At 44.2% G+C, this 21,502-nt stretch overlaps 3 protein-coding genes across 7 annotated transcripts; 1 reads left to right on the top strand and 2 right to left on the bottom strand.

Moving 5' to 3' along the window:
• Positions 1 to 4,250: 4,250 nt before the first annotated feature.
• Positions 4,251 to 11,273, top strand: LOC115107023 (histidine ammonia-lyase-like). Of its 3 annotated transcripts, none has more exons than XM_029630353.2 (19): positions 4,251 to 4,424; positions 4,671 to 4,745; positions 4,854 to 4,926; positions 5,110 to 5,176; positions 5,322 to 5,359; positions 5,659 to 5,784; positions 5,983 to 6,122; positions 6,293 to 6,340; positions 6,956 to 7,103; positions 7,218 to 7,313; positions 7,474 to 7,532; positions 7,645 to 7,725; positions 7,933 to 7,998; positions 8,178 to 8,343; positions 8,439 to 8,573; positions 8,684 to 8,792; positions 8,905 to 8,974; positions 9,086 to 9,186; positions 10,234 to 11,273. In XM_029630353.2, the coding sequence occupies exons 1-18, from the start codon at positions 4,338 to 4,340 to the stop codon at positions 9,161 to 9,163; spliced, it is 1,662 nt and encodes a 553-aa protein (XP_029486213.1). In that variant the 5' UTR covers positions 4,251 to 4,337; the 3' UTR covers positions 9,164 to 9,186; positions 10,234 to 11,273. The 3 variants fall into 3 exon arrangements, with proteins under 3 accessions (XP_029486213.1, XP_064864322.1, XP_029486212.1); XM_065008250.1 differs by having other exon boundaries at positions 10,214 to 11,273; XM_029630352.2 differs by lacking the exon at positions 10,234 to 11,273 and having other exon boundaries at positions 4,252 to 4,424; positions 9,086 to 9,972.
• Positions 11,274 to 11,378: 105 nt separating this feature from the next.
• LOC115106118 (tripartite motif-containing protein 29-like) lies at positions 11,379 to 12,834 on the bottom strand. Its single transcript, XM_065008403.1, has 2 exons — positions 12,744 to 12,834; positions 11,379 to 12,244 (listed from the first exon to the last, which is right to left on the bottom strand). Exons 1-2 carry the CDS (start codon positions 12,832 to 12,834, stop codon positions 11,379 to 11,381), a joined length of 957 nt encoding a protein of 318 aa, XP_064864475.1.
• Positions 12,835 to 18,104: 5,270 nt separating this feature from the next.
• Positions 18,105 to 21,123, bottom strand: LOC115107025 (nuclear transcription factor Y subunit beta-like). Of its 3 annotated transcripts, none has more exons than XM_029630354.2 (7): positions 20,985 to 21,123; positions 20,278 to 20,374; positions 19,630 to 19,769; positions 19,192 to 19,389; positions 18,995 to 19,073; positions 18,741 to 18,820; positions 18,105 to 18,637 (listed from the first exon to the last, which is right to left on the bottom strand). In XM_029630354.2, the coding sequence occupies exons 2-7, from the start codon at positions 20,372 to 20,374 to the stop codon at positions 18,605 to 18,607; spliced, it is 627 nt and encodes a 208-aa protein (XP_029486214.1). In that variant the 5' UTR covers positions 20,985 to 21,123; the 3' UTR covers positions 18,105 to 18,604. The 3 variants fall into 3 exon arrangements, with proteins under 3 accessions (XP_029486214.1, XP_029486215.1, XP_029486216.1); XM_029630355.2 differs by having other exon boundaries at positions 21,010 to 21,123; XM_029630356.2 differs by having other exon boundaries at positions 19,639 to 19,769; positions 20,985 to 21,121.
• Between the last annotated feature and the right edge of the window lie 379 nt (positions 21,124 to 21,502).

Below are 21,502 nucleotides of genomic sequence, written 5' to 3'. Positions count from 1 at the left end.
TCGTTGTCTCTGATTGGGAACCATACTTAGGTAACTTTTTCCCACATGGTTTTTGTGGGTAGTTAATTTCTGTTTAGTGTTTGCACCTTACAGGACTGTTTCGGTTATTCTCTTTGTTATTTTTGTTATAGTGTTCAGTTTTAATAAAGAAAGCACACTTACCACGCTGCGCTTTGGTCCGATGATTCCTCATCTTCCGGCGACGAATACCGTGACAGTAGGTCCTGTGATTGAGTGTAGTCTGGCCCAGGAGTGTGAAGGTGAACGGAAAGACACTGGAGCAACGAACCGCCCTTGCTGTCTTTGCCTGGCTGGTTCCCCTCTGTCCACTGGGATTCTCTGCCTCAAACCCTATTACAGGGGCTGAGTCACTGGCTTACTGTTGCTCTTCCATGCCGTTCCTAGGAGGGGTGCGTCACTTGAGTGGGTTGAGTCACTGACGTGATCTTCCTGTACGGGTTGGCGCACCCCTTGGGTTTGTGCCGTGGGGGAGATCTTTGTGGGCTATACTCGGCCTTGTCTCAGGATGGTAAGTTGGTGGTTGAAGATATCCCTCTAGTGGTGTGGGGGCTGTGCCTTGGCAAAGTGGGTGGGGTTGTATCCTGCTTGTTTGGCCCTGTCCGGGGGTATCGTCGGACGGGGCCACAGTGTCTCCCGACCCCTGCTGGCTCAGCCTCCAGTATTTATGCTGCAATAGTTTGTGTCGTGGGGCTAGGGTCAGTCTGTTATATCTGGAGTATTTCTCCTGTCTTATCCGATGTCCTGTGTGAATTTAAGTACTCTATCTCTAATTCTCTCTTTTTTTCCCACTCTTCTCTCTCTCGCTCTCTCCCCCCATTGGTTTATATACCTCACATTTCGTCATAAATGTCCCTCCTCCTCTCAGATACAATGGCAATATAGTTCACAAAGCTTCTCACATTGTCTGCCACGTGTTAAACAATCTACTACAAGCCCAAGGTCAAATCAAATCAAATCAAATCAAATCAAATTTTATTTGTCACATACACATGGTTAGCAGATGTTAATGCGAGTGTAGCGAAATGCTTGTGCTTCTAGTTCCGACAATGCAGTGATAACCAACAAGTAATCTAACTAACAATTCCAAAACTACTGTCTTATACACAGTGTAAGGGGATAAGGAATATGTACATAAGGATATATGAATGAGTGATGGTACAGAGCAGCATACAGTAGATGGTATCGAGTACAGTATATACATATGAGATGAGTATGTAGACAAAGTAAACAAAGTGGCATAGTTAAAGTGGCTAGTGACATAAGAATGCAGTCGATGATCTAGAGTACAGTATATACATATGCATATGAGATGAATAATGTAGGGTAAGTAACATTATATAAGGTAGCATTGTTTAAAGTGGCTAGTGATATATTTACATCATTTCCCATCAATTCCCATTATTAAAGTGGCTGGAGTTGGGTCAGTGTCAATGACAGTGTGTTGGCAGCAGCCACTCAATGTTAGTGGTGGCTGTTTAACAGTCTGATGGCCTTGAGATAGAAGCTGTTTTTCAGTCTCTCGGTCCCAGCTTTGATGCACCTGTACTGACCTCGCCTTCTGGATGATAGCGGGGTGAACAGGCAGTGGTTCGGGTGGTTGATGTCCTTGATGATCTTTATGGCCTTCCTGTAACATCGGGTGGTGTAGGTGTCCTGGAGGGCAGGTAGTTTGCCCCCGGTGATGCGTTGTGCAGACCTCACTACCCTCTGGAGAGCCTTACGGTTGAGGGCGGAGCAGTTGCCGTACCAGGCGGTGATACAGCCCGCCAGGATGCTCTCGATTGTGCATCTGTAGAAGTTTGTGTCTCCCCCCTCCCTGGGTGGGGACAGAATGTCCTGTAAGGAACACAGTATTCCAGCCGGTCTGACGATAGCTCCATTAGTTTCTAACAAGGAACAGAAAGTCCTTGTTCTAATTCTTGACTAAAACTACACACCTTATATTCAGTATTATGATTATAATAAGATTCATACAGTAACAGAGTAGTATTCTGTTTAGTTATACTTCTAAGCTAAATGTATACATAATTTAGTCATTATTCATAAAAATCCCATAACAAAAGCCAACTGACCTTTACTCCTGAGTTGCTGACCTGTTGCACCCTCTACACCCACTGTGATCATTATTATATGACCCTGCTGGTCATCTATGAACATTTGACCATTTTGGCCATGTACTGTTATAATCTCCACCTGGCACAGCCAGAAGAAGACTGGCCACCCCTCATAGCCTGGTTCCTCTCTAGGTTTCTTCCTAGGTTCCTGCCTTTCTAGGGAGTTTTTCCTAGCCACCGTGCTTCTACACCTGCATTGCTTGCTGTTTTGGGGTTTTAAGCTGGGTTTCTGTACAACACTTTGTGACATCAGCTGCTGTAAGATGGGCTTTATAAATACATTTGATTGATTGATCCCATGGATACCATCCTATAGATACCATCCCATGGGCATGTCTGGAGTCACGGTTACCACAATCCTCTGTCCAGCCATATCTGCTGTTTTTTCTGACCCTGATCAATGGTTGTTATGGTCAACCCCAAGATGAGAGATTTCTCTGATACATCTCCTTTTATTAGGCTTTGACCCAAGTGTGGGCTGCAAGTGTTCAAGGGCCTTAAACACGCTGTTCTAATCCATATGAAATGTCCAAAACTGCCAAAGTTGCGCTCCTTCGTTACTTTCTCAGAAACTGATTTTAACAGAAAGTCAGACACCCAGTTGCTGACAACTGAATCATCCCACATGTTCTATTACTGTTCAACACAGCTCCGCCATATTTCTGTAGACACATGACAAATCAGCTGCTTACCCCAATACATTTGTAGTTTCAGTACAAACAAGTACACTGCAATCTACCTGTCTGTCTTTCCAGACAGATCTGTGTTTTTGCATGGTCCACATATGATTATCCAACATCTTAAATAATCAGATTGATCATATCAGACTGCTATGGCTCATGACTGTTCACAACTAGCTTGGTGGGTCACATTACAAATGACAATTCCCTCCCTTTACTGTACACAATCTGCTTGGTGGCTGGGTATAGTAGATCTATAATTGCACAAGCCTAGAATGAGGGCTGGGTAGGCTTTGGCTGGAACTTGACTGTGAAGCTGACCTTTTTCCATTAATACCGTTTCATCAATAAGATGCAGTATAAAGAGGGAACTGATTCATCTGCAGCATCACCTGAGGAGGCAGATGCTGGCTAACCAAGGAGTGGTAAAGGACGTGTGCTAGAAAAGTTGAATAAGCCTTCACACTTTAGTTTGATATTGTGTGTTTGTAAGGACTGATGCTGGAGTAGAGAAGCAGGTACAGGGAGTCGACATTTAATAAGGAACAAGACAGGAACAGCGTCAGCACACGGGTAAAACACAACCACATATGAACATTAATCCTGAAGCAGGGAACAGATAGATATAGTGGAGGTAATGGCACAGGTGATTAAGTCCAGGTGAGTCCAATAATTGCTGATGCGCGTGACTGGGGGAAGGCAGGTGTAATGATGGGGGGCCTGGCGCCGTTGAGAGCCAGGAAGGGGGAGCAGCAGTGAAAGTACCCCCCAAGACGCCTTGCGAGCCGGGAGGCGTAAAACCCTGGCGATCCGGCTGCCAACCGGGCAAGAAAACTCTTGAGCCAGCTAGGGCGTGGAAGTTGGACGAGCTGGCTTAGGCATCCCTGGTTCTATCGGCGTCACCACCAAGCGGAGAGCTAGCACTCCCCGATGCTTCGTTTGATGGCTTCAGGATTCTGTAAGGATGGACGCTGGAGTAGAGAAGCAGGTCCGGGGAGTCAATGATTAATAAGGAACAAGACATACAAACATTAATCATGAAGCAAGGAACAGACAGATATAGGGGAGGTAATGACACAGGTGATTGAGTCCAGGTGATTCCAATAATTCAGTTTTTATTTGATTTGTATTAAATATATATAGGTGTAGACACTTATGTACAAGGATATCTCACACAACTGTTACACTTCTCCACTAAACACTGGTGTACACTGACTGGGGACCAAGACGGGGACATAATGTGAGACAGAACTGTTAATGTACAGGGGGGGGGGTGGTTTCACCAGTTACACATAAAAGAAGTTGGGATATTATGTTTAATCGGTTGTAGAGTAACGATCAGGCACAAGCCTAACTGTGTTGCAACCAGCCCTGTGATGGGTAGACCAGTTAATGAATGAAAATGATCCTTTCCCCTGGCTTTATAAAGAATTGTCTCTGTCATTGTCACAGGTTGCTACTTGTCTTTACCCCTCTCTGATTCTATCTCTTTCTCTCTGATAGTTGTTCCCTCTCTCTCCTAATGGCTGTGCAGGAGCACAATGACTTTGTCAACGTTGGTAAGGAAGAAACTGCCATTGGGAAACGCCAGTCTCTCGATCCCAAAAAGGTGAGTATCTGCATTCTGTTATTATACTCTGCTTGAACAATATTCTATTCATTGGCATAAATAAGGGGGTGGGGAGAAAAGTATGGGATACTTGATGGAGGAGCATAATTAATTAGTCAAAAGTGTAATGGAAAAGCAAATCGTTTCCCACAATGTAACCCTGTATAACAGCTGACTACATTGCTGTGTGTCTGTCTGTATGCCTGTCGTTGACGTTGTCTGTGTGTGTGACTTGTTGCGTTCCAGTACCTCTCTCTGGATGGGAACAGTCTGACCATAGCTGATCTGGTCCGTTTGGGGAAAGGCCTGTTCAACATCAAGGTATGATTAAAGAAGACCATGCTTCATCATAGTCCAATCAGACCGTTTTCAGCCGTGCTGGCCGACTACTGTCAGTTAACATTTGAACTCTTCTGTTTTGGCACCCAGCTGACCACCGAGGCTGAAGGGAAAATCAATGAAGCCAGAGAAGTGATAGAAACCATCATAAAAGAAAACCGAGGTATGTATAGATTAATAAAATATATAGATAAATAGAATATATAGCTATAGATTAATAGAATATCTAGATATATATTAATAGATTATATAGCTATAGAATATATAGCTATAGATTAATAGAATGTGTGATTCTCCATGTGTTTATATGTCTCTTTATGTCTATCTGTGTGTTCTTCCCCTGTAGTTGTCTATGGCGTGAACACAGGGTTTGGGAAATTTGCCCATATGCTCATTCCAAAGGATAAGCTCATGTAAGTTGTTTATTCACTAGCTGGGAAGAACTAGTCTTTTCCCATCTGAATAAACATTGTGAACTAGATCTTTTTGTCTATCGCTAACTGTCAGAATCATTTATTGACTGTGTGTGTGTGTGTGTGTGTGTGTTTTTGTCTTCAGGGAACTACAGATTAATCTGATTCGATCTCATAGTGCTGGTGGGTTACCATGCTTATATAAACCTGTGCTTCTACACCTGCATTGCTTGCTGTTTGGGGTTTTAGGCTGGGTTTCTGTACAGCACTTTGAGATATCAGCTGATGTACGAAGGGCTATAGAAATACATTTGATTTGAGTATATGTCATTATAATACCTCTATGTCCAAGGGACAGATCAGGCCTGCCCTTGACTAAATTGCACCCCTGGTGTAATTGAAATACATATACACATATCGAAAAGTGTGTGTGTGTGTGTTTGTGTGTGTGTGTGTGTGTGTGTGTGTGTGTGTGTATGTAGGAGTGGGCACCCCATTGAGTGTAGAGAGGACCCGTATGCTACTGGCTCTGAGGATTAACGTTCTGGCCAAAGGGTACAGTGGCGTCTCCATGGAAACGGTCCAGGCTATGGTCAAAGCCTTCAATGGTAAACCCAGTCTACAATAACAACATTCATTGAAATTCTGATTCAACAGTTTGACTAATAGCAAGTGTGAACTCTGTGGGTGTGTTTGTGCATGTGTACGTGTACGTGTGTGATTGTGTGTATGCATGTCCTGTCCAGGTACATTGAGCTTGTGTGTGTGTGTGTGTGACAGATCTCTCTCTCTCTCTACTCCCCCAGCCTCCTGCCTGTCGTGGGTGCCAGAGAAGGGAACGGTTGGAGCTAGTGGAGACCTGGCCCCCCTGGCCCACCTCACCCTGGGCCTTATGGGAGAGGGCAGGATGTGGTCGCCTCAACGCGGCTGGGACCATGCCAAAACAGTTGGGTTACCCACAATGTCTCTCTCTCTCAACCCAAAGACACACCTCAGAGAACCAATGTGTTTTAGTTAGATGAATGACTGAGATAAAATGTATACATTAAGGCCCCTAACTCGTTTCCTTCGTCTTTCTTTCTCCTCTCCTTTATTCTTTCTTTCCTCCTTTTCCAGGTACTGGAACGTCATGGACTCACACCTTTGGTTCTGAAGCCTAAAGAGGTACAGTGCTAGAGCTGTAGTTTTTGGTATTTGTTGGATTTTCTATCAGGCATTGATTAAGTTGTCTTGTATACTGATGATTGATAACTGGGGTTAGATGATGTCATCTCTGGGATATAATCGCAGTAGATGGTGTGATAGTGTTTTATCGTGCAGGGCATCGGTCTGATCAACGGGACTCAGATGATGTCATCTCTGGGATATAATCGCAGTAGATGGTGTGATAGTGTTTTATCGTGCAGGGCATCGGTCTGATCAATGGGACTCAGATGATGTCATCTCTGGGATATAATCGCAGTAGATAGTGTGATAGTGTTTTATCGTGCAGGGGATCGGTCTGATCAATGGGACTCAGATGATGTCATCTCTGGGAGATGGTGTGATAATCGTGCAGGGCATAGAATAGTGTGATCTCTGGGATATAATCGTGTTTTATCGTGCAGGGCATCGGTCTGATCAATGGGACTCAGATGATGTCATCTCTGGGATATAATCACAGTAGATGGTGTGATAGTGTTTTATCGTGCAGGGCATCGGTCTGATCAATGGGACTCAGATGATGTCATCTCTGGGATATAATCGCAGTAGATGGTGTGATAGTGTTTTATCGTGCAGGGCATCGGTCTGATCAACGGGACTCAGATGATGTCATCTATGGCGGCGGAGGCAGTGGAGCGAGCTGTGGGCGTGGCCAGGCAGGCTGACATCATCGCTGCCCTCAGTCTGGAGGCCCTGAGGGGCACCACCAAGGCCTTCCACAGCGGTCAGACACACACGCACACACACACACACACAGTGAATTGACTGTTGGAGCTTTGATGCTATAAGAAGTGACCTGTTCCATTCCATTGTGTACTGATTTGTTCTGCCATTCCAGACGTCCATGCCGTGAGGCCACACCCTGGTCAGATAGAGGTGGCTCTGAGACTCCGCTCTCTACTCCACTCGGACGTCTTCCCCTCCCAGATCTCTGGTAAAGTCAGGCAGGCCAAACACACACACAGAAACACACACACTCAATTTTTCTGATGATTTTGTGTCCAAATAAAGACATTTACTCCTTTGGTGGGAATCTTAACAGTGCTGTTTGGTCATTTCCAGTCTCTGACTTCCTTTGTTGTGTTTTCCTGTAGATAGTCATAGGACATGTGACCGTGTCCAGGATGCATACACCCTCCGCTGTATCCCACAGGTAGTGTGTGTGCGCTCGTGTGTGCATGTGTGTGTGTGTTACAACTGCAGTGAAGGGCTGGAGTGAACTAACCCTACTACCAGTGTTTGTGTGTCTCTCTCCTCTCTTGTAGGTTCATGGGGTAGCTAATGACACCATAGCCTTTGTTAAGAGCATCCTCACCACTGAGCTCAACAGTGCCACTGACAACCCTGTATCCTCCCACTAAGTTACATTGTTATATTTACTTGAAGACGTCATGTCTTTCTTTGATCTCCTTTTACACCCCTCCTGTGATTATATAAGTTCACCACAAGGGGGAGCCCTTGGACTAGCCCACATGGGCTTTGGTTTCCTGTATACAGTTTATATTAGAGACTCATAATGTTGTCCCAAATATGAAACCTTAACTCTCCTCCAGCTGGTTTTTGCAGAGCGAGGTGAGACCATCTCTGGGGGTAATTTCCATGGAGAATACCCAGCCAAGGTAGAGTCACAGACAAACAGATTCACTCCATACAATAAATTCCTCGGTTCCTTCAGTACTGTTCCCCCTCTTTCCTAGACTGGTCATAGATATGTTTGCACTGCCTTACCAATGATCACAGGAGTTAGCAAGGCAGCACAAACTGATCTGGGACAAGGCTAACCCTCTAGCTCCCCCAGGCTCTAGACTACCTGGCCATCGGGGTCCATGAGCTGGCCAATATGAGTGAGAGGAGGACAGAGAGGCTGATCAACCCCTCCCTCAGTGAGCTGCCTGCCTTCCTGGTCCAAGACGGAGGCCTCAACTCTGGTTTCATGATTGCACACTGCACTGCTGCTGCCCTTGGTAGGTCTGTGTGTGTGTGTGTGTGTGTGTGTGTGTGTGTGTGTGTGTTCACACAGAAAACGTTAGTGTGTGTGTCTGTCTCTGCTCCCCCGTAGTATCTGAGAGCAAGGCGTTGTGCCACCCGTCCTCCGTGGACTCCCTGTCCACCAGCGCAGCCACTGAAGACCACGTCTCCATGGGGGGCTGGGCCGCTAGGAAGGCCCTGAGGGTGGTGGAACACGTAGAGCAAGGTAACTCGTAGAGTACAGTCACATGGCATTAGTGTGTGATCTGCTCGTCCCTTCAAATATCATGCATACAGAGTTAACCATGAGAATAAAAAGGCATCGCTGCTTTTCAGTTCTGGCCATAGAGCTGCTCGCTGCCTGTCAAGCCCTGGAGTTTCTCCGCCCGCTCAAGTCCACTACCCCTCTGGAGAAAGTCCATGAGCTAGTGCGTACTGTTGTCAGGTACGAACCATGAGAATGTGGATCTCTGATCCGAGGACTGCCCAATGTTGTTGTTCTGGAAAGGTGTGGGGAGAGTTCTACAGCACATCAGTTTATTCTTATTTCCCATCAGGCCTTGGGATCATGACCGTCAAATGAGTCCTGACATCGAGGCTGCTCACATGCTCCTCAGGGAGGAAAAGGCAAGAGACTCACCCCATCTCAGTATTATATTTATCATTCCAGCTAATTGATAACGAGGCAGATAAAAATGAACTTCTCTGTTTATGTTTCTCATCCGTGGCCTTCTCTAGGTGTGGGAGGCGGCTCGGCCATACATGGACCAATACCGAGACAGGCTCGGACTGAAACCACTCCCACTGGATGACTAGGATAGTCTATGAAAATGACTCAAGTATTTCATAATTATACTGTATGATTCCAAATCCAAGATTCATGTTTATTAAAGGTTATTAGAGATATACAGTGCAAACAATACATGAGCTTAAAAAACAAAAATGTTGCTTATATTATCTCATTATCAGAAATTCCTCAGAAATGTAACTCCCAGATATGAATCATACCTTATGAACCTGGAGAGATCGTATATCTTCTTATGGCTTACAATGCTCGTGGACCCAAACAACCACCACCACCAGCAATTACATTACAGTGAAATATTCTCCCTGGTGTACTGTATGACGACAGGTTATGATTATTCTACATTTACTAAATGTACTGGTCAATTAGTTCAGTTCAGAACTCAGTCTGTGTGATTGACAGGAGAGATGAACAGAAGGGAAGAGTTTTCACCTTTATCATTGCCAGGGCCAAGGAATGGACAGACTCTCAGTGAAGGTGTAGCCAGTGAAAGAGTAGATATGAGACCTGGCCTCCACATCATAAAAGGAGACCTGACCTTCCTCTGTTTGTAATCCACAAACACCCCCACCTTCTGGGGCTTCTCTCTCAGGTATAAGGAGACACAGGGGAGGTACAGGCTGAGTACTTACTCTCATCCCTCAGGACCACAGCCCAGTATCCATTTGATGGGCTATTTGTGATGTTCCCCTTCCTGTTGATGGACTCTCTGGCCACTCCTAAAGTCCACATGGTTTTCATCTGAACTTTCACCTCATAGTAAAATCTCCCTGAGGAGAAACCCTCCTTTCCTAAAACATTAAAAACTTGATCAAACCTATTGCGATTATGTTATGGGATTTTTTATGAATAATGACGAAATTATGTATACATTTAGTTTAGAATTATAACTGAACAGAATACTACTCTGTTACTGTATGATTGTATGAATCTTATTATAATCATAATACTGAATATAAGGTGTGTAGTTTTAGTCAAGAATTAGAACAAGGACTTTCTGTTCCTTGTTAGAAACTAATGGAGCTATCGTCAGACCGGCTGGAATACTGTGTTCCTTACAGGACATTCTGTCCCCACCCAGGGAGGGGGGAGACACAAACTTCTACAGATGCACAATCGAGAGCATCCTGGCGGGCTGTATCACCGCCTGGTACGGCAACTGCTCCGCCCTCAACCGTAAGGCTCTCCAGAGGGTAGTGAGGTCTGCACAACGCATCACCGGGGGCAAACTACCTGCCCTCCAGGACACCTACACCACCCGATGTTACAGGAAGGCCATAAAGATCATCAAGGACATCAACCACCCGAACCACTGCCTGTTCACCCCGCTATCATCCAGAAGGCGAGGTCAGTACAGGTGCATCAAAGCTGGGACCGAGAGACTGAAAAACAGCTTCTATCTCAAGGCCATCAGACTGTTAAACAGCCACCACTAACATTGAGTGGCTGCTGCCAACACACTGTCATTGACACTGACCCAACTCCAGCCACTTTAATAATGGGAATTGATGGGAAATGATGTAAATATATCACTAGCCACTTTAAACAATGCTACCTTATATAATGTTACTTACCCTACATTATTCATCTCATATGCATATGTATATACTGTACTCTAGATCATCGACTGCATTCTTATGTCACTAGCCACTTTAACTATGCCACTTTGTTTACTTTGTCTACATACTCATCTCATATGTATATACTGTACTCGATACCATCTACTGTATGCTGCTCTGTACCATCACTCATTCATATATCCTTATGTACATATTCCTTATCCCCTTACACTGTGTATAAGACAGTAGTTTTGGAATTGTTAGTTAGATTACTTGTTGGTTATCACTGCATTGTCGGAACTAGAAGCACAAGCATTTCGCTACACTCGCATTAACATCTGCTAACCATGTGTATGTGACAAATAAAATGTGATTTGATTTGATTTGACCTTGGGCTTGTAGTAGATTGTTTAACAGGTGGCAGACAATGTGAGAAGGCTTGTGAACTATATTGCCATTGTATCTGAGAGGAGGAGGGACATTTATGACGAAATGTGAGGTATATAAACAAATGTACATGGTATTATGACTCAAGTTCTCGGGAATAAACGCTATTGACGAATTTTGAGACTGATCTTCGTCTATTTTATGCAAATAAGAACCTTACAAATTCTTAGAAACGGACAAAGTGTTTTGCTTTGTTATAATTGAATTGGTTAATGAACATCTAGGAATTAAATTCCTCTAACAGATTATAAGGTTTATTAAGCCGTGTGTTTCCATGTTTCACCTGTTTCCCATCCTCAGACATGATGAGACCATGATGTGCTGTATCAGGGTCCAGAGTCACATCTACTGCATACTGCTGAATCTTCTTCAACTCAGCATCACACAACATCTTCACTTCACTTAAAATGGTCTCCTCCACTTGAGACACAGCTCTCCTCACAGTCCCCACACACATATCACTGTGAACACTGATCCTAGACCAGTCCTTGGTGGGTGGAGGGGTACAGAGGGATGGTAAGTTCTGTAGGAGGTGGAGGTGGTCCTCAGTGTGTGAGAGCTGCTCCAGTTCAGTGCTTCTCCTCTTTAGCTCAGTGATTTCCTGCTCCAGGTCTTTAATGAGCCCTTCAGCCTGCCTCTCTGCTGCTTTCTGCTTCTCCTCAATCACCTCAATGAGCTCAGTCTGGCTTCTCTCAATGGAGCGAACCAGAGCAGTGAAGATCTGTACACTGTCTGATATCTCTCTCTCTGCAACTTTCTGACTCGGATCTACTGAATGTTTGATCTCCTGAACCTTCTTCAGTCTCTCCTGGATCATCTGCTGCACTTCTGCCTCAGTCTTCCCCAGTTCAGCCTTCCTCTCTCCATACGCTTCCTCTAGAGGGACAGTGTCATGAGTCATGTGGTCTGTTTTCAAGCACAAGACACAAACACAAGTCTGGTCAGTCCTACAGAACAGCTCCAGGAGTCTGTCATGCGTCTTACACATCATGTCTTCCAGGTTCTCCACAGGGTTGACCAGCTTGTGTCTCTTTAAGGCTGGGACTCTCTGATGAGGCTCCAGGTGAGACAGACAGAGCACAGGAACTGCTCTTCAAACAGGAGACTGCTGGAGGTGGTCATTTCTAGACAGAGACCAAAGATGAAACCATGAAGTATTTATTGAAATCAGCTCTTGATAGTTTGAGCTTTAGAGTTGTCACCATTGTCCTATAGATTATATTAACTGATATTGATACATGATGTTACAACTTAGATACATTTCCTATAACTAAAGTATAAAATGTTTAACATATGCACTGAACAAAATATAAATTCAACATGGAACAATTTCAAAGATTTTACTGAGTTACAGTTCATATAAGGAAATCAGTCAATTTAAATAAATTCATTAGGCACTAATCTATGGATTTCACATGACTTGGAATACAGATATGCATCTGTTGGTCACAGATCCCTTAAAAAAAAGATAGGGGTGTGGATCAGAAAACTAGTCCGTATCTGGTGTGACCACCATTTGCATCATGCAGCGTGACACATCTCCTTCGCATAGAGACTGTTGATTGTGGCCTGTGGAATGTTGTGCCACTCTTCTTCAATGGCTGTACGAAGTTCCTGGATATTGTCCGGAACTGGAACACGCTGTTGTGTACGTTGATCCAGAGCATCCCAAACATGCTCAATGGATGTCTGGTAAGTATGCAGGCCATGGAAGAACTGGGCCATTTTCAGCTTTCAGGAATTATGTACAGATCCTTATGACATGGGGCCATGCATTATCATGCTGAAACATGAGGTGATGAATGGCACGCCAATAGGCCTCAGGATCTCGTCACGGTATCGCTGTGCATACAAATTGCCATCAATAAAATGCCATTGTTGTCCTAAGCTTATGCCTGACCATACCATAACCCCACCGCCACCATGGGGCACTCTGTTCACAACGTTGAATTCAGAAAACCGCTCGCACACACAAAACTATACACGTGCTCTGCGGTTGTGAGGCTGGTTGGACGTACTGCCAAATTCTTTAAAACGACATTGGAGGTGGATTATGGTAGATAAATTAACATAACATTATCTGGCAACAGCTCTGGTGGTCATTCCTGCAGTCAGCATGCCAATTTGCACCCTCCCTCAACACTTGAAACATCTATGACATTGTGTTGTGTGACCAAACTTCACATTTTAGTGGTCTTTTATTGTCCCCAGCACAAGGTGCACCTGTGTAATGATCATGCTGTTTAATCAGCTTCTTGATATCCCACACCTGTCAGGTGGATAGATTAACTTGGGAAAGGAGAAATACTCACTAACAGGGATGTAAATAAATGTGTGTACCGATTTTGAGAGAAATCTGCTTTTTGTGCATATGGAACATTTCTAGGATCTTTTATTTCAGCTCATGAAACTTGGGACCAAAACTTTGTGTTGCATTTATATTTTTGTTCGGTGTAAATAAAAAAAGGAAATGTGAATGGTAAATAATGTAAATCTCATCTTCAACTTAATATTTCTTAAACTCTACTCACCTGTAAAGAATGTTTGTGGATAATTTCTCTGTCCATGCTGTCAAAGGGTAGGAGACTCAGTGTATAGTCTGAACGTATAACTGTTTAAGGGATTTCTGAAGTTCTGGAGAGTGGTCCTGTACACAATATACTGTCTCTCTACTTTAGTGTCACTTCAGCAAAGTGATGTTGATATTTTTTTATACATTTTTTATTTCACCTTTATTTAACCAGGTAGACTAGTTGAGAACAAGTTCTCATTTGCAACTGCGACCTGGCCAAGATAAAGCATAGACATTTGACACATACAACAACACAGAGTTACACATGGAATAAACAAAACATACAGTCAATAATACAGTAGAAAAAAAAGAAAACAAAAAGTCTATAAACAGTGAGTGCAAATGAGGTAAGTTAAGGGAGTTAAGGCAATAAATAGGCCACGGTGGCGAAGTAATTACAATATAGCAATTAAACACTGGAATGGTAGATGTGCAGAAGATGAATGTACAAGTAGATATACTGGGGTGCAAAGGAGCAAGATAAATAAATAAATACAGTATGGGGATGAGGTAGATAGATGGGCTGTTTACAGATGGGCTATGTACAGGTGCAGTGATCTGTGAGCTGCTCTGACAGCTGATGAGGGAGATATGAGTCTCCAGCTTCAGGGATTTTTGCAGTTCGTTCCAGTCATTGGCAGCAGAGAACTGGAAGATAAGGCGACCAAAGGAGGAATTGGCTTTGGGGGTGACCAATGAGATATACCTGCTGGAGCGCGTGCTACGAGTGGGTGCTGCTATGGTGACCAGTGAGCTGAGATAAGGTGGGGCTTTACCTAGCAGAGACTTGTAGATAACCTGTAGCCAGTGGGTTTGGCGATGAGTATGAAGCAAGGGCCAACCAACGAGAGCGTACAGGTCGCAGTGGTGGGTAGTGTATGGGGCTTTGGTGACAAAACGGATGGCACTGTGCTTCTACACCTGCATTGCTTGCTGTTTGGGGTTTTAGGCTGGGTTTCTGTTGGGTTTCTGTACAGCACTTTGAGATATCAGCTGATGTAAGAAGGGCTATATAAATAAATTTGATTTGATAGACTGCATCCAATTTGTTGAGTAGAGTGTTGGAGGCTATTTTATAGATGACATCGCCGAAGTCGAGGATCGGTAGGATGGTCAGTTTTATGAGGGTATGTTTGGCAACATGAGTGAAGGATGCTTTGTTGTGATATAGAAAGCCTATTCTAGATTTCATTTTTGGATTGGAGATGGAGATGCTTGGAGATTGGAGATGCTTAATGTGAGTCTGGAAGGAGAGTTTACAGTCTAACCAGACACAGAGGTATTTGTAGTTGTCCACGTATTCTAAGTCAGAGCAGTCCAGAGTAGTGATGCTGGACGAGCGGGCAGGTGCGGGCAGTGATCGATTGAATAGCATGCATTTAGTTTTACTTGCATTTAAGAGCAGTTGGAGGCCACAGAAGGAGTGTTTTATGGCATTGAAGCTCGTTTGGAGGTTAGTTAACACAGTGTCTAAAGAGGGGCCAGAAGTATACAGAAGGGTGTCATCTGCGTAGAGGTGGATCAGAGAATCACCAGCAGCAAGAGCGACATCATTGATGTATACAGAGAAGAGAGTCGGCCAGAGAATTGAACCCTGTGGCACCCCCATAGTCCGGATAACAGGCCCTCCGATTTGACACACTGATCTCTATCAGAGAAGTAGTTGGTGAACCAGGCGAGGCAATCATTTGAGAAACCAAGGCTGTCGAGTCTGCCAATAAATAAGAATGTGGTGATTGACAGAGTCGAAAGCCTTGGCCAGGTCGATCAATACGACTGCACAGTAATGTCTCTTATCGATGGCGGTTAGGATATCGTTTAGTACCTTGAGCGTGGCTGAGGTGCACCCATGACCAGCTCTGAAACCAGATTGCATAGCGGAGAAGGTACAGTGGGATTCGAAATGGTCGGTAATCTGTTTGTTAACTTGGCTTTCGAAGACCTTAGAAAGACAGGGTAGGATGGATATCTCATACGATATGAAAGAGAGGTTGAACAGGCTAGTAATAGGGGTTGCAACAATTTCGGCAGATCATTTTAGAAAGAGAGGGTACAGATTGTTTAGCCCGGCTGATTTGTAGGGGTCCAGATTTTGCAGCTCTTTCAGGACATCAGCTATCTGGATTTGGGTGAAGGAGAAATGGTGGGGGCTTGGGCGGGTTGCTGTGGAGTGTGCCGGGCAGTTGACCGGGGTAGGGGTAGCCAGGTGAAAAGCATGGCTAGCCGTAGAGAAATGCTTATTGAAATTCTCAATTATATTGGATTTATCAGTGGTAACAGTGTTTCCTAGCCTCAGAGCAGTGGACAGCTGGTAGGAGGTGCTCTTATTCTCCATGGACTTTACAGTGTCCCAGAACTTTTTTGAGTTTGTACTACAGGATGCAAATTTCTGTTTGAAAAAGCTAGCCTTAGCTTTCCTAAGTGCCTGTGTATATTTGTTCCTAACTTCCCTGAAAAGTTGCATATCACGGGGACTATTCAATGCTAATGCAGAACGCCACAGGATGTTTTTGTTCTGGTTAAGGGCAGACAGGTCTGTAGGGAACCAAGGACTATATATATTCTTAGTTCTACATTTTTAGAATGGAGCATGCTTATTTAAGATGGTGAGGAAGGCAGTTTTAAGGAATAACCAGGCATCCTCTACTGATTGGATGAGGTCAATGTCATTCCAGGATACCCAGGCCAGATCGATTAGAAAGGCCTGCTCGCAGAAGTGTTTTAGGGAGCGTTTGACGGTGATGAGGGGTGGTCGTTTGATTGCAGACCCATTACGATGCAGGCAATGATGCAGTGATTGCTGAGATCTTGATTGAAAACAGCAGAGGTATATTTGGAGGGCAAGTTAGTTAGGATGATATCTATGAGGGTGCCCGTGTTTACGGATTTGGGGTTGTACCTGGTAGGTTCATTGATCATTTGTGTGAGATTGAGGGCATCAAGCTTAGATTGTAGGATGGCCGGGGTGTTAAGCATGTCCCAGTTTAGGTCACCTACTAGCACGAGCTCAGAAGATAGATGGGGGGCAATCAATTCACATATGGTGTTGAGGGCACAGCTGGGGGCAGAGGGTGGTCTATAGCAAGTGGAAACGGTGAGAGACTTGTTTCTGGAAAGGTGAATTTTTAGAAGTAGAAGCTCAAATTGTTTGTGTACAGACCTGGATAGTAAGACAGAACTCTGCAGTAGATTGCAACACCGCCCCATTTGGCAGTTCTATCTTGGCGGAAATGTTATAGTTAGGGATGGAGATTTCAGGGTTTTTGGTGATTTTCCTAAGCCAGGATTCAGACACGGCTAAGACGTCCAGGTTGGCAGAGTGTGCTAAAGCAGTGAGTAAATCAAACTTACGGAGTAGGCTTCTAATGTTAACATGCATGAAACCAAGGCTTTTACGGTACAGAAGTCCACAAATGAGAGCACCTGGGGAGTGGGAGTGGAGCTTGGCACTGCAGGACCTGGAATAACCTCTACATCACCAGAGGAATAGAGGAGAAATAGGATAAGGGTACGGCTAAAGACTATACGAACTGGCCGTCTAGCACGTTCTGAACAGAGAGTAAAAGGAGCAGGTTTCTGGACACGATAGCATAGATTCAAGGCATAGTGTACAGACAAAGATAAGGTAGGATGTGAGTACATTCGAGGTAAACCTAGGCATTGAGTAATGATGAGAGAGATATAGTCTCTAGAGACGTTTAAACCAGGTGATGTCATCACATATGTAGGAGGTGGAACAACATGGTTGGTTAAGGCATATTTGAGCAGGGCTAGAGGCTCTACACTGAAATAAGACAGTAATCACTAATCAGGACAGTAATGGACGAGGCATATTGATATTAGAGAGAGGCATGCATAGCCAAGTGATTATATGGGTCCAGTGAGTGGTTGGGCTGGCTGGGGACACGGCGATTCAGACATGCTCCTCCTCACCAGATACTGCTGTGTGATTCTCTTCCTGGAACAGTTCACTCTTTACATGGCTGAACTGTAACTGATCATTTTTAACTGTCATATTGATTAAAACAGTATTGATTGACATCCCGTACCAGGAATAAATAAAATCTACTTTTACCCCTGGTTATAAAAATAAAATAAAAAACTTTATTTAGCCATTATTTAACTAGGCAAGTCAGTTAAGAACAAATTCTTATTTACAATGACGGCCTACCCCTGCGACACTGGGCCAATTGTACACCACCCTGTGTGACTCCCAATCCCGGCCGGATGTGATACAGCCTGGATTCGAACCAGGGAATGTAATGACTGAGTTGCATTGTCTTAGACCGCTGCGCCACTCGGGAGCCTTAAATTACAGTAGCTCATGGTGTAATCATTCAGGTGTGTGTAAAGAGGTCGATGACAACCAGAAGGTATTGGGTCATTTGGATTTTTATTCAAAGGATTTACAACACATTAAAGCACATGGTATTAGTTTGTCCACGTAGAAAAGAGCTGACATTAAGGGCACCTCTCCTCATGGTTCAAAAATGAGGGAGCAAAAAAACATCCCATTCCACCTCCCAAACCTGCATAAAACAATCAATGTACAAAAACAAACTAAGTGGTCCAATTAGCATTAAAAATAAAGTATCCTAAACTGGTTGAAAGATGTACTCCAAACCTTGTGGCACCTCATGACTACGTACTACATTTAGTGAACAGACTTGGACATTTACATGACAGGGTTGTGGTGGTTAACACATCCCTTCCCCCCCATAACAGCTCCCCTCCAAGACCTCATGTCCTTCTGATGATTGCCTTTGACCTTTTGACGGAGGGGTCATACACTCAGCCTACGGTTAGCCTTCAGTCACCAGGCCTGTGTCTGTGCAGTCGATGGCCGCCGCGGTCAGAGCAGGAGCAAGGCCTCGTCATGAGAACTGGATCTGCTGCACGCCAGGAATCTACAGGAGCAGACAGAGGCAATGGAGAGAACAGTCATGGATATGTCATAATGGTCTAGTTCTGGTTCAAATGTCACTTGTCTGTTGATATGATGCCACTTACCTGTTGATATGAGGTGGTGTACACCATGACGTTCTGCTGTTGGCCGTCGGCTGTTATTATTCCGGCTGGCAGTTGATTCGCTGGAATAGAGGGAAGAAGACATTACAAAACCATCCACAGCACAAGACCATAATATGCCATTTAGCCAAAGCAACTTACTAATGCCTGCATACATTTTACATATGTATGCATGACTGTAAAGCCTCTACTTTAGTATTAGATGACAAAATTGAGACCTGTTCTGAACCACTTACTAAAGCTGTCGTCTGTAAGCTCCTCCCCCAGGCCTTCTCCCACCGACACACCTGGTATTCCCTTCTCCCCCTTCATCGCCTAGGAAACAACATATTGTGAGAGATTAAATAGCATATGATGTGAGATTGTTCATGGACACTTGTGATTGTGTGTGAGAGACTAATTGTCAGAGCAGAAGTAGTGTGTTCAGTCGCACCTCTCTGAACTTCTGTAGGTAGAGTTTGAGGGGCTCCACATACATGTCGAATCCCAGGGTTGACATGGCAAACAGGATGTCCTCTCCGTTGATGGTCTTCCTTTTCTCCTGGTGGCAGCGCTCACTGGCCTCCGATGTGATGAAGCTGATGAACTCACTCACACACTCCTGCACACACTCCTTGGCGTCCTTCGCTATCTGTGAGACACACACAATTTAGGACAAAGAGGAATAAGACGAGGAGAACATTTCTGGGTCGTATTCACTTGGCACCAAACGGAGAAGAACAAAAAACAGACTGAAACAGGGAGGGACTATCTGAACTTGTCCAATAAGAAACTTTTGGTTTTCTGTTAGTAAACGTTTTACTATGGTGTACATTAATGAATACGACACCAGTCTTGCTCTCACACAGCCTACACACACACACACACACACCATGGTTACCTTCCCGGTCTGTGGGATGCCGTTCTTCATGATGCGTGCCACGTTAGCGATGGGGAGGTAGATGTCCTGCTCCCGGAAGTTCTCTTTCATGCCCCCGTCATCATGGTCATTCAGACTCTCCTCTCCATCATCTTCATCACACGCATTATTATGTGGAAAACATGGATAATTGATTGTAGGCATTAGGTACTGACAGTGTTGCATTGAGATGTAGAGAATGCGATAATGTAGTTGTGGCTGCATTGCGTGATGTATTGTCTCTACCTTCTTTCCCCTTGTGCTGTTTGTTGTCTGTGCCCAATAATACTTGTACCATGTTGTGCTGTTACCATGCTGTGCTATGTTGTCTTAGGTCTCTCTGTGTAGTGGTGTGGTGTCTATTGTCGTGATGTGTGTTTTGTCCTGTTTGTTTTATTTTAATCCCAGCCCCGTCCCATGCAGAAGGCCTTTTGCATTTTGGTAGGCCGTAATTGTAAATAAGAATTTGTTCTCGACTCACTTGCCTTTTTAAATGATGTATTATATATATTTTTTTTTAAATGACACTACATTACATTTTGATTGGGGGATATTCGATTCATGATATGCGCACACCTAGTTCCCCAATTAGGCTTGAATTGGTCAACTGATGTCTCTTACCATCTTGAGACTGGAGCACATATCCTCCTGACATGTATTCTCCAGAGATGCCTAACGTTAGCTGGGAGGCGTCGGTGGTGGAACGGTCTTCTTCCATCTGGAGCAAAGGACATGGTTTACTCAAATAGCTGAATTGTTGTAAGGCACTTACTGTTGACTGGCTAGTTAGCTAAACATGAATGTTAAGCTAGCTGGCTAAGTGTTCGCCAGGTTAGGTTGCTAGAAAACTGTTAGCTAGCATGTCTACCGAATTAGTTCATTTCGCTGACCAAGTGGGTGGTTGTTTGCTAAATGGGAAGCTGGCAAGCTAACGTTAGCTAGCAAATGTTTCGTGCAAAATATAATTTGGACAAAGGAAGCAATGGCTTTAGTTTGGTTGCCATTTGACCCTCACACATTTTTATTTCGACTGTTGTTACAACGAAAGCATTCTGGGTACAATTTAACGTTATCATATAGCCACGTTGGTTGTCTCATTGCAAGCCCTCTCTGCTCACAATGAAATCCCATATCGGAAGTTCGCATTTCGGCCTGTTCTTTGTATTGAAAACGGAGGCAGGGGGACATGAAGCCAATTCATAATTTTTACGAGACTTCCTGCTCTCAAACTCCTAAACGCAACAAATCGAAATTAGTCAGAGACGGACATTTCCATTCGAGCTAACGAGGAATTGGTTAGCAATCATTGGCCGGAGCCAGGCACAAACCTGCAATGAAGCCCTGGTTGGTTACCTTCTCAAAACGGCCGTTGGTTGGACAGAAAATGGCTGCAAAAGAACCAGTCCCAGCGCGGAGCTACGCGTCCTCCAAAAATACAGTGCACCACCTCCCCTGACCGCCATGCGGCCGTTCTGTCGATGTGTCACCCTCCCACTAAATCATACCTAGTAGCTACAGAAGTGTATAAAGCTGTTCTACTCAAAAGCGACCCTCCCTTTCTCTATGTGCATTTGTTACCATTATATTGTTGAAATAAAAATTTTGACTGATACAATGTAATGGTGAGTCATCATGTAGTATGCCTGTTATGATTATAGAAGAACATGGTGTTTTCATTACATATCAGACCTAGTGCAAAATTGTATTGCATTTAATATATTGATTTTTTTTAAATGATTTCACCTTTATTTAACCAGGTAGGCTAGTTGAGAACAAGTTCTCATTTACAACTGCGACCTGGCCAAGATAAAGCATAGCAGTGTGAACAGACAACAACACAAAGTTA

This window comes from Oncorhynchus nerka, linkage group LG23 (assembly GCF_034236695.1).
Source record: "Oncorhynchus nerka isolate Pitt River linkage group LG23, Oner_Uvic_2.0, whole genome shotgun sequence".
NCBI lineage: Eukaryota > Metazoa > Chordata > Actinopteri > Salmoniformes > Salmonidae > Oncorhynchus > Oncorhynchus nerka.
Note: the sequence above shows the minus strand (reverse complement) of the source record. Positions and strands in the feature narration are given on the sequence as shown.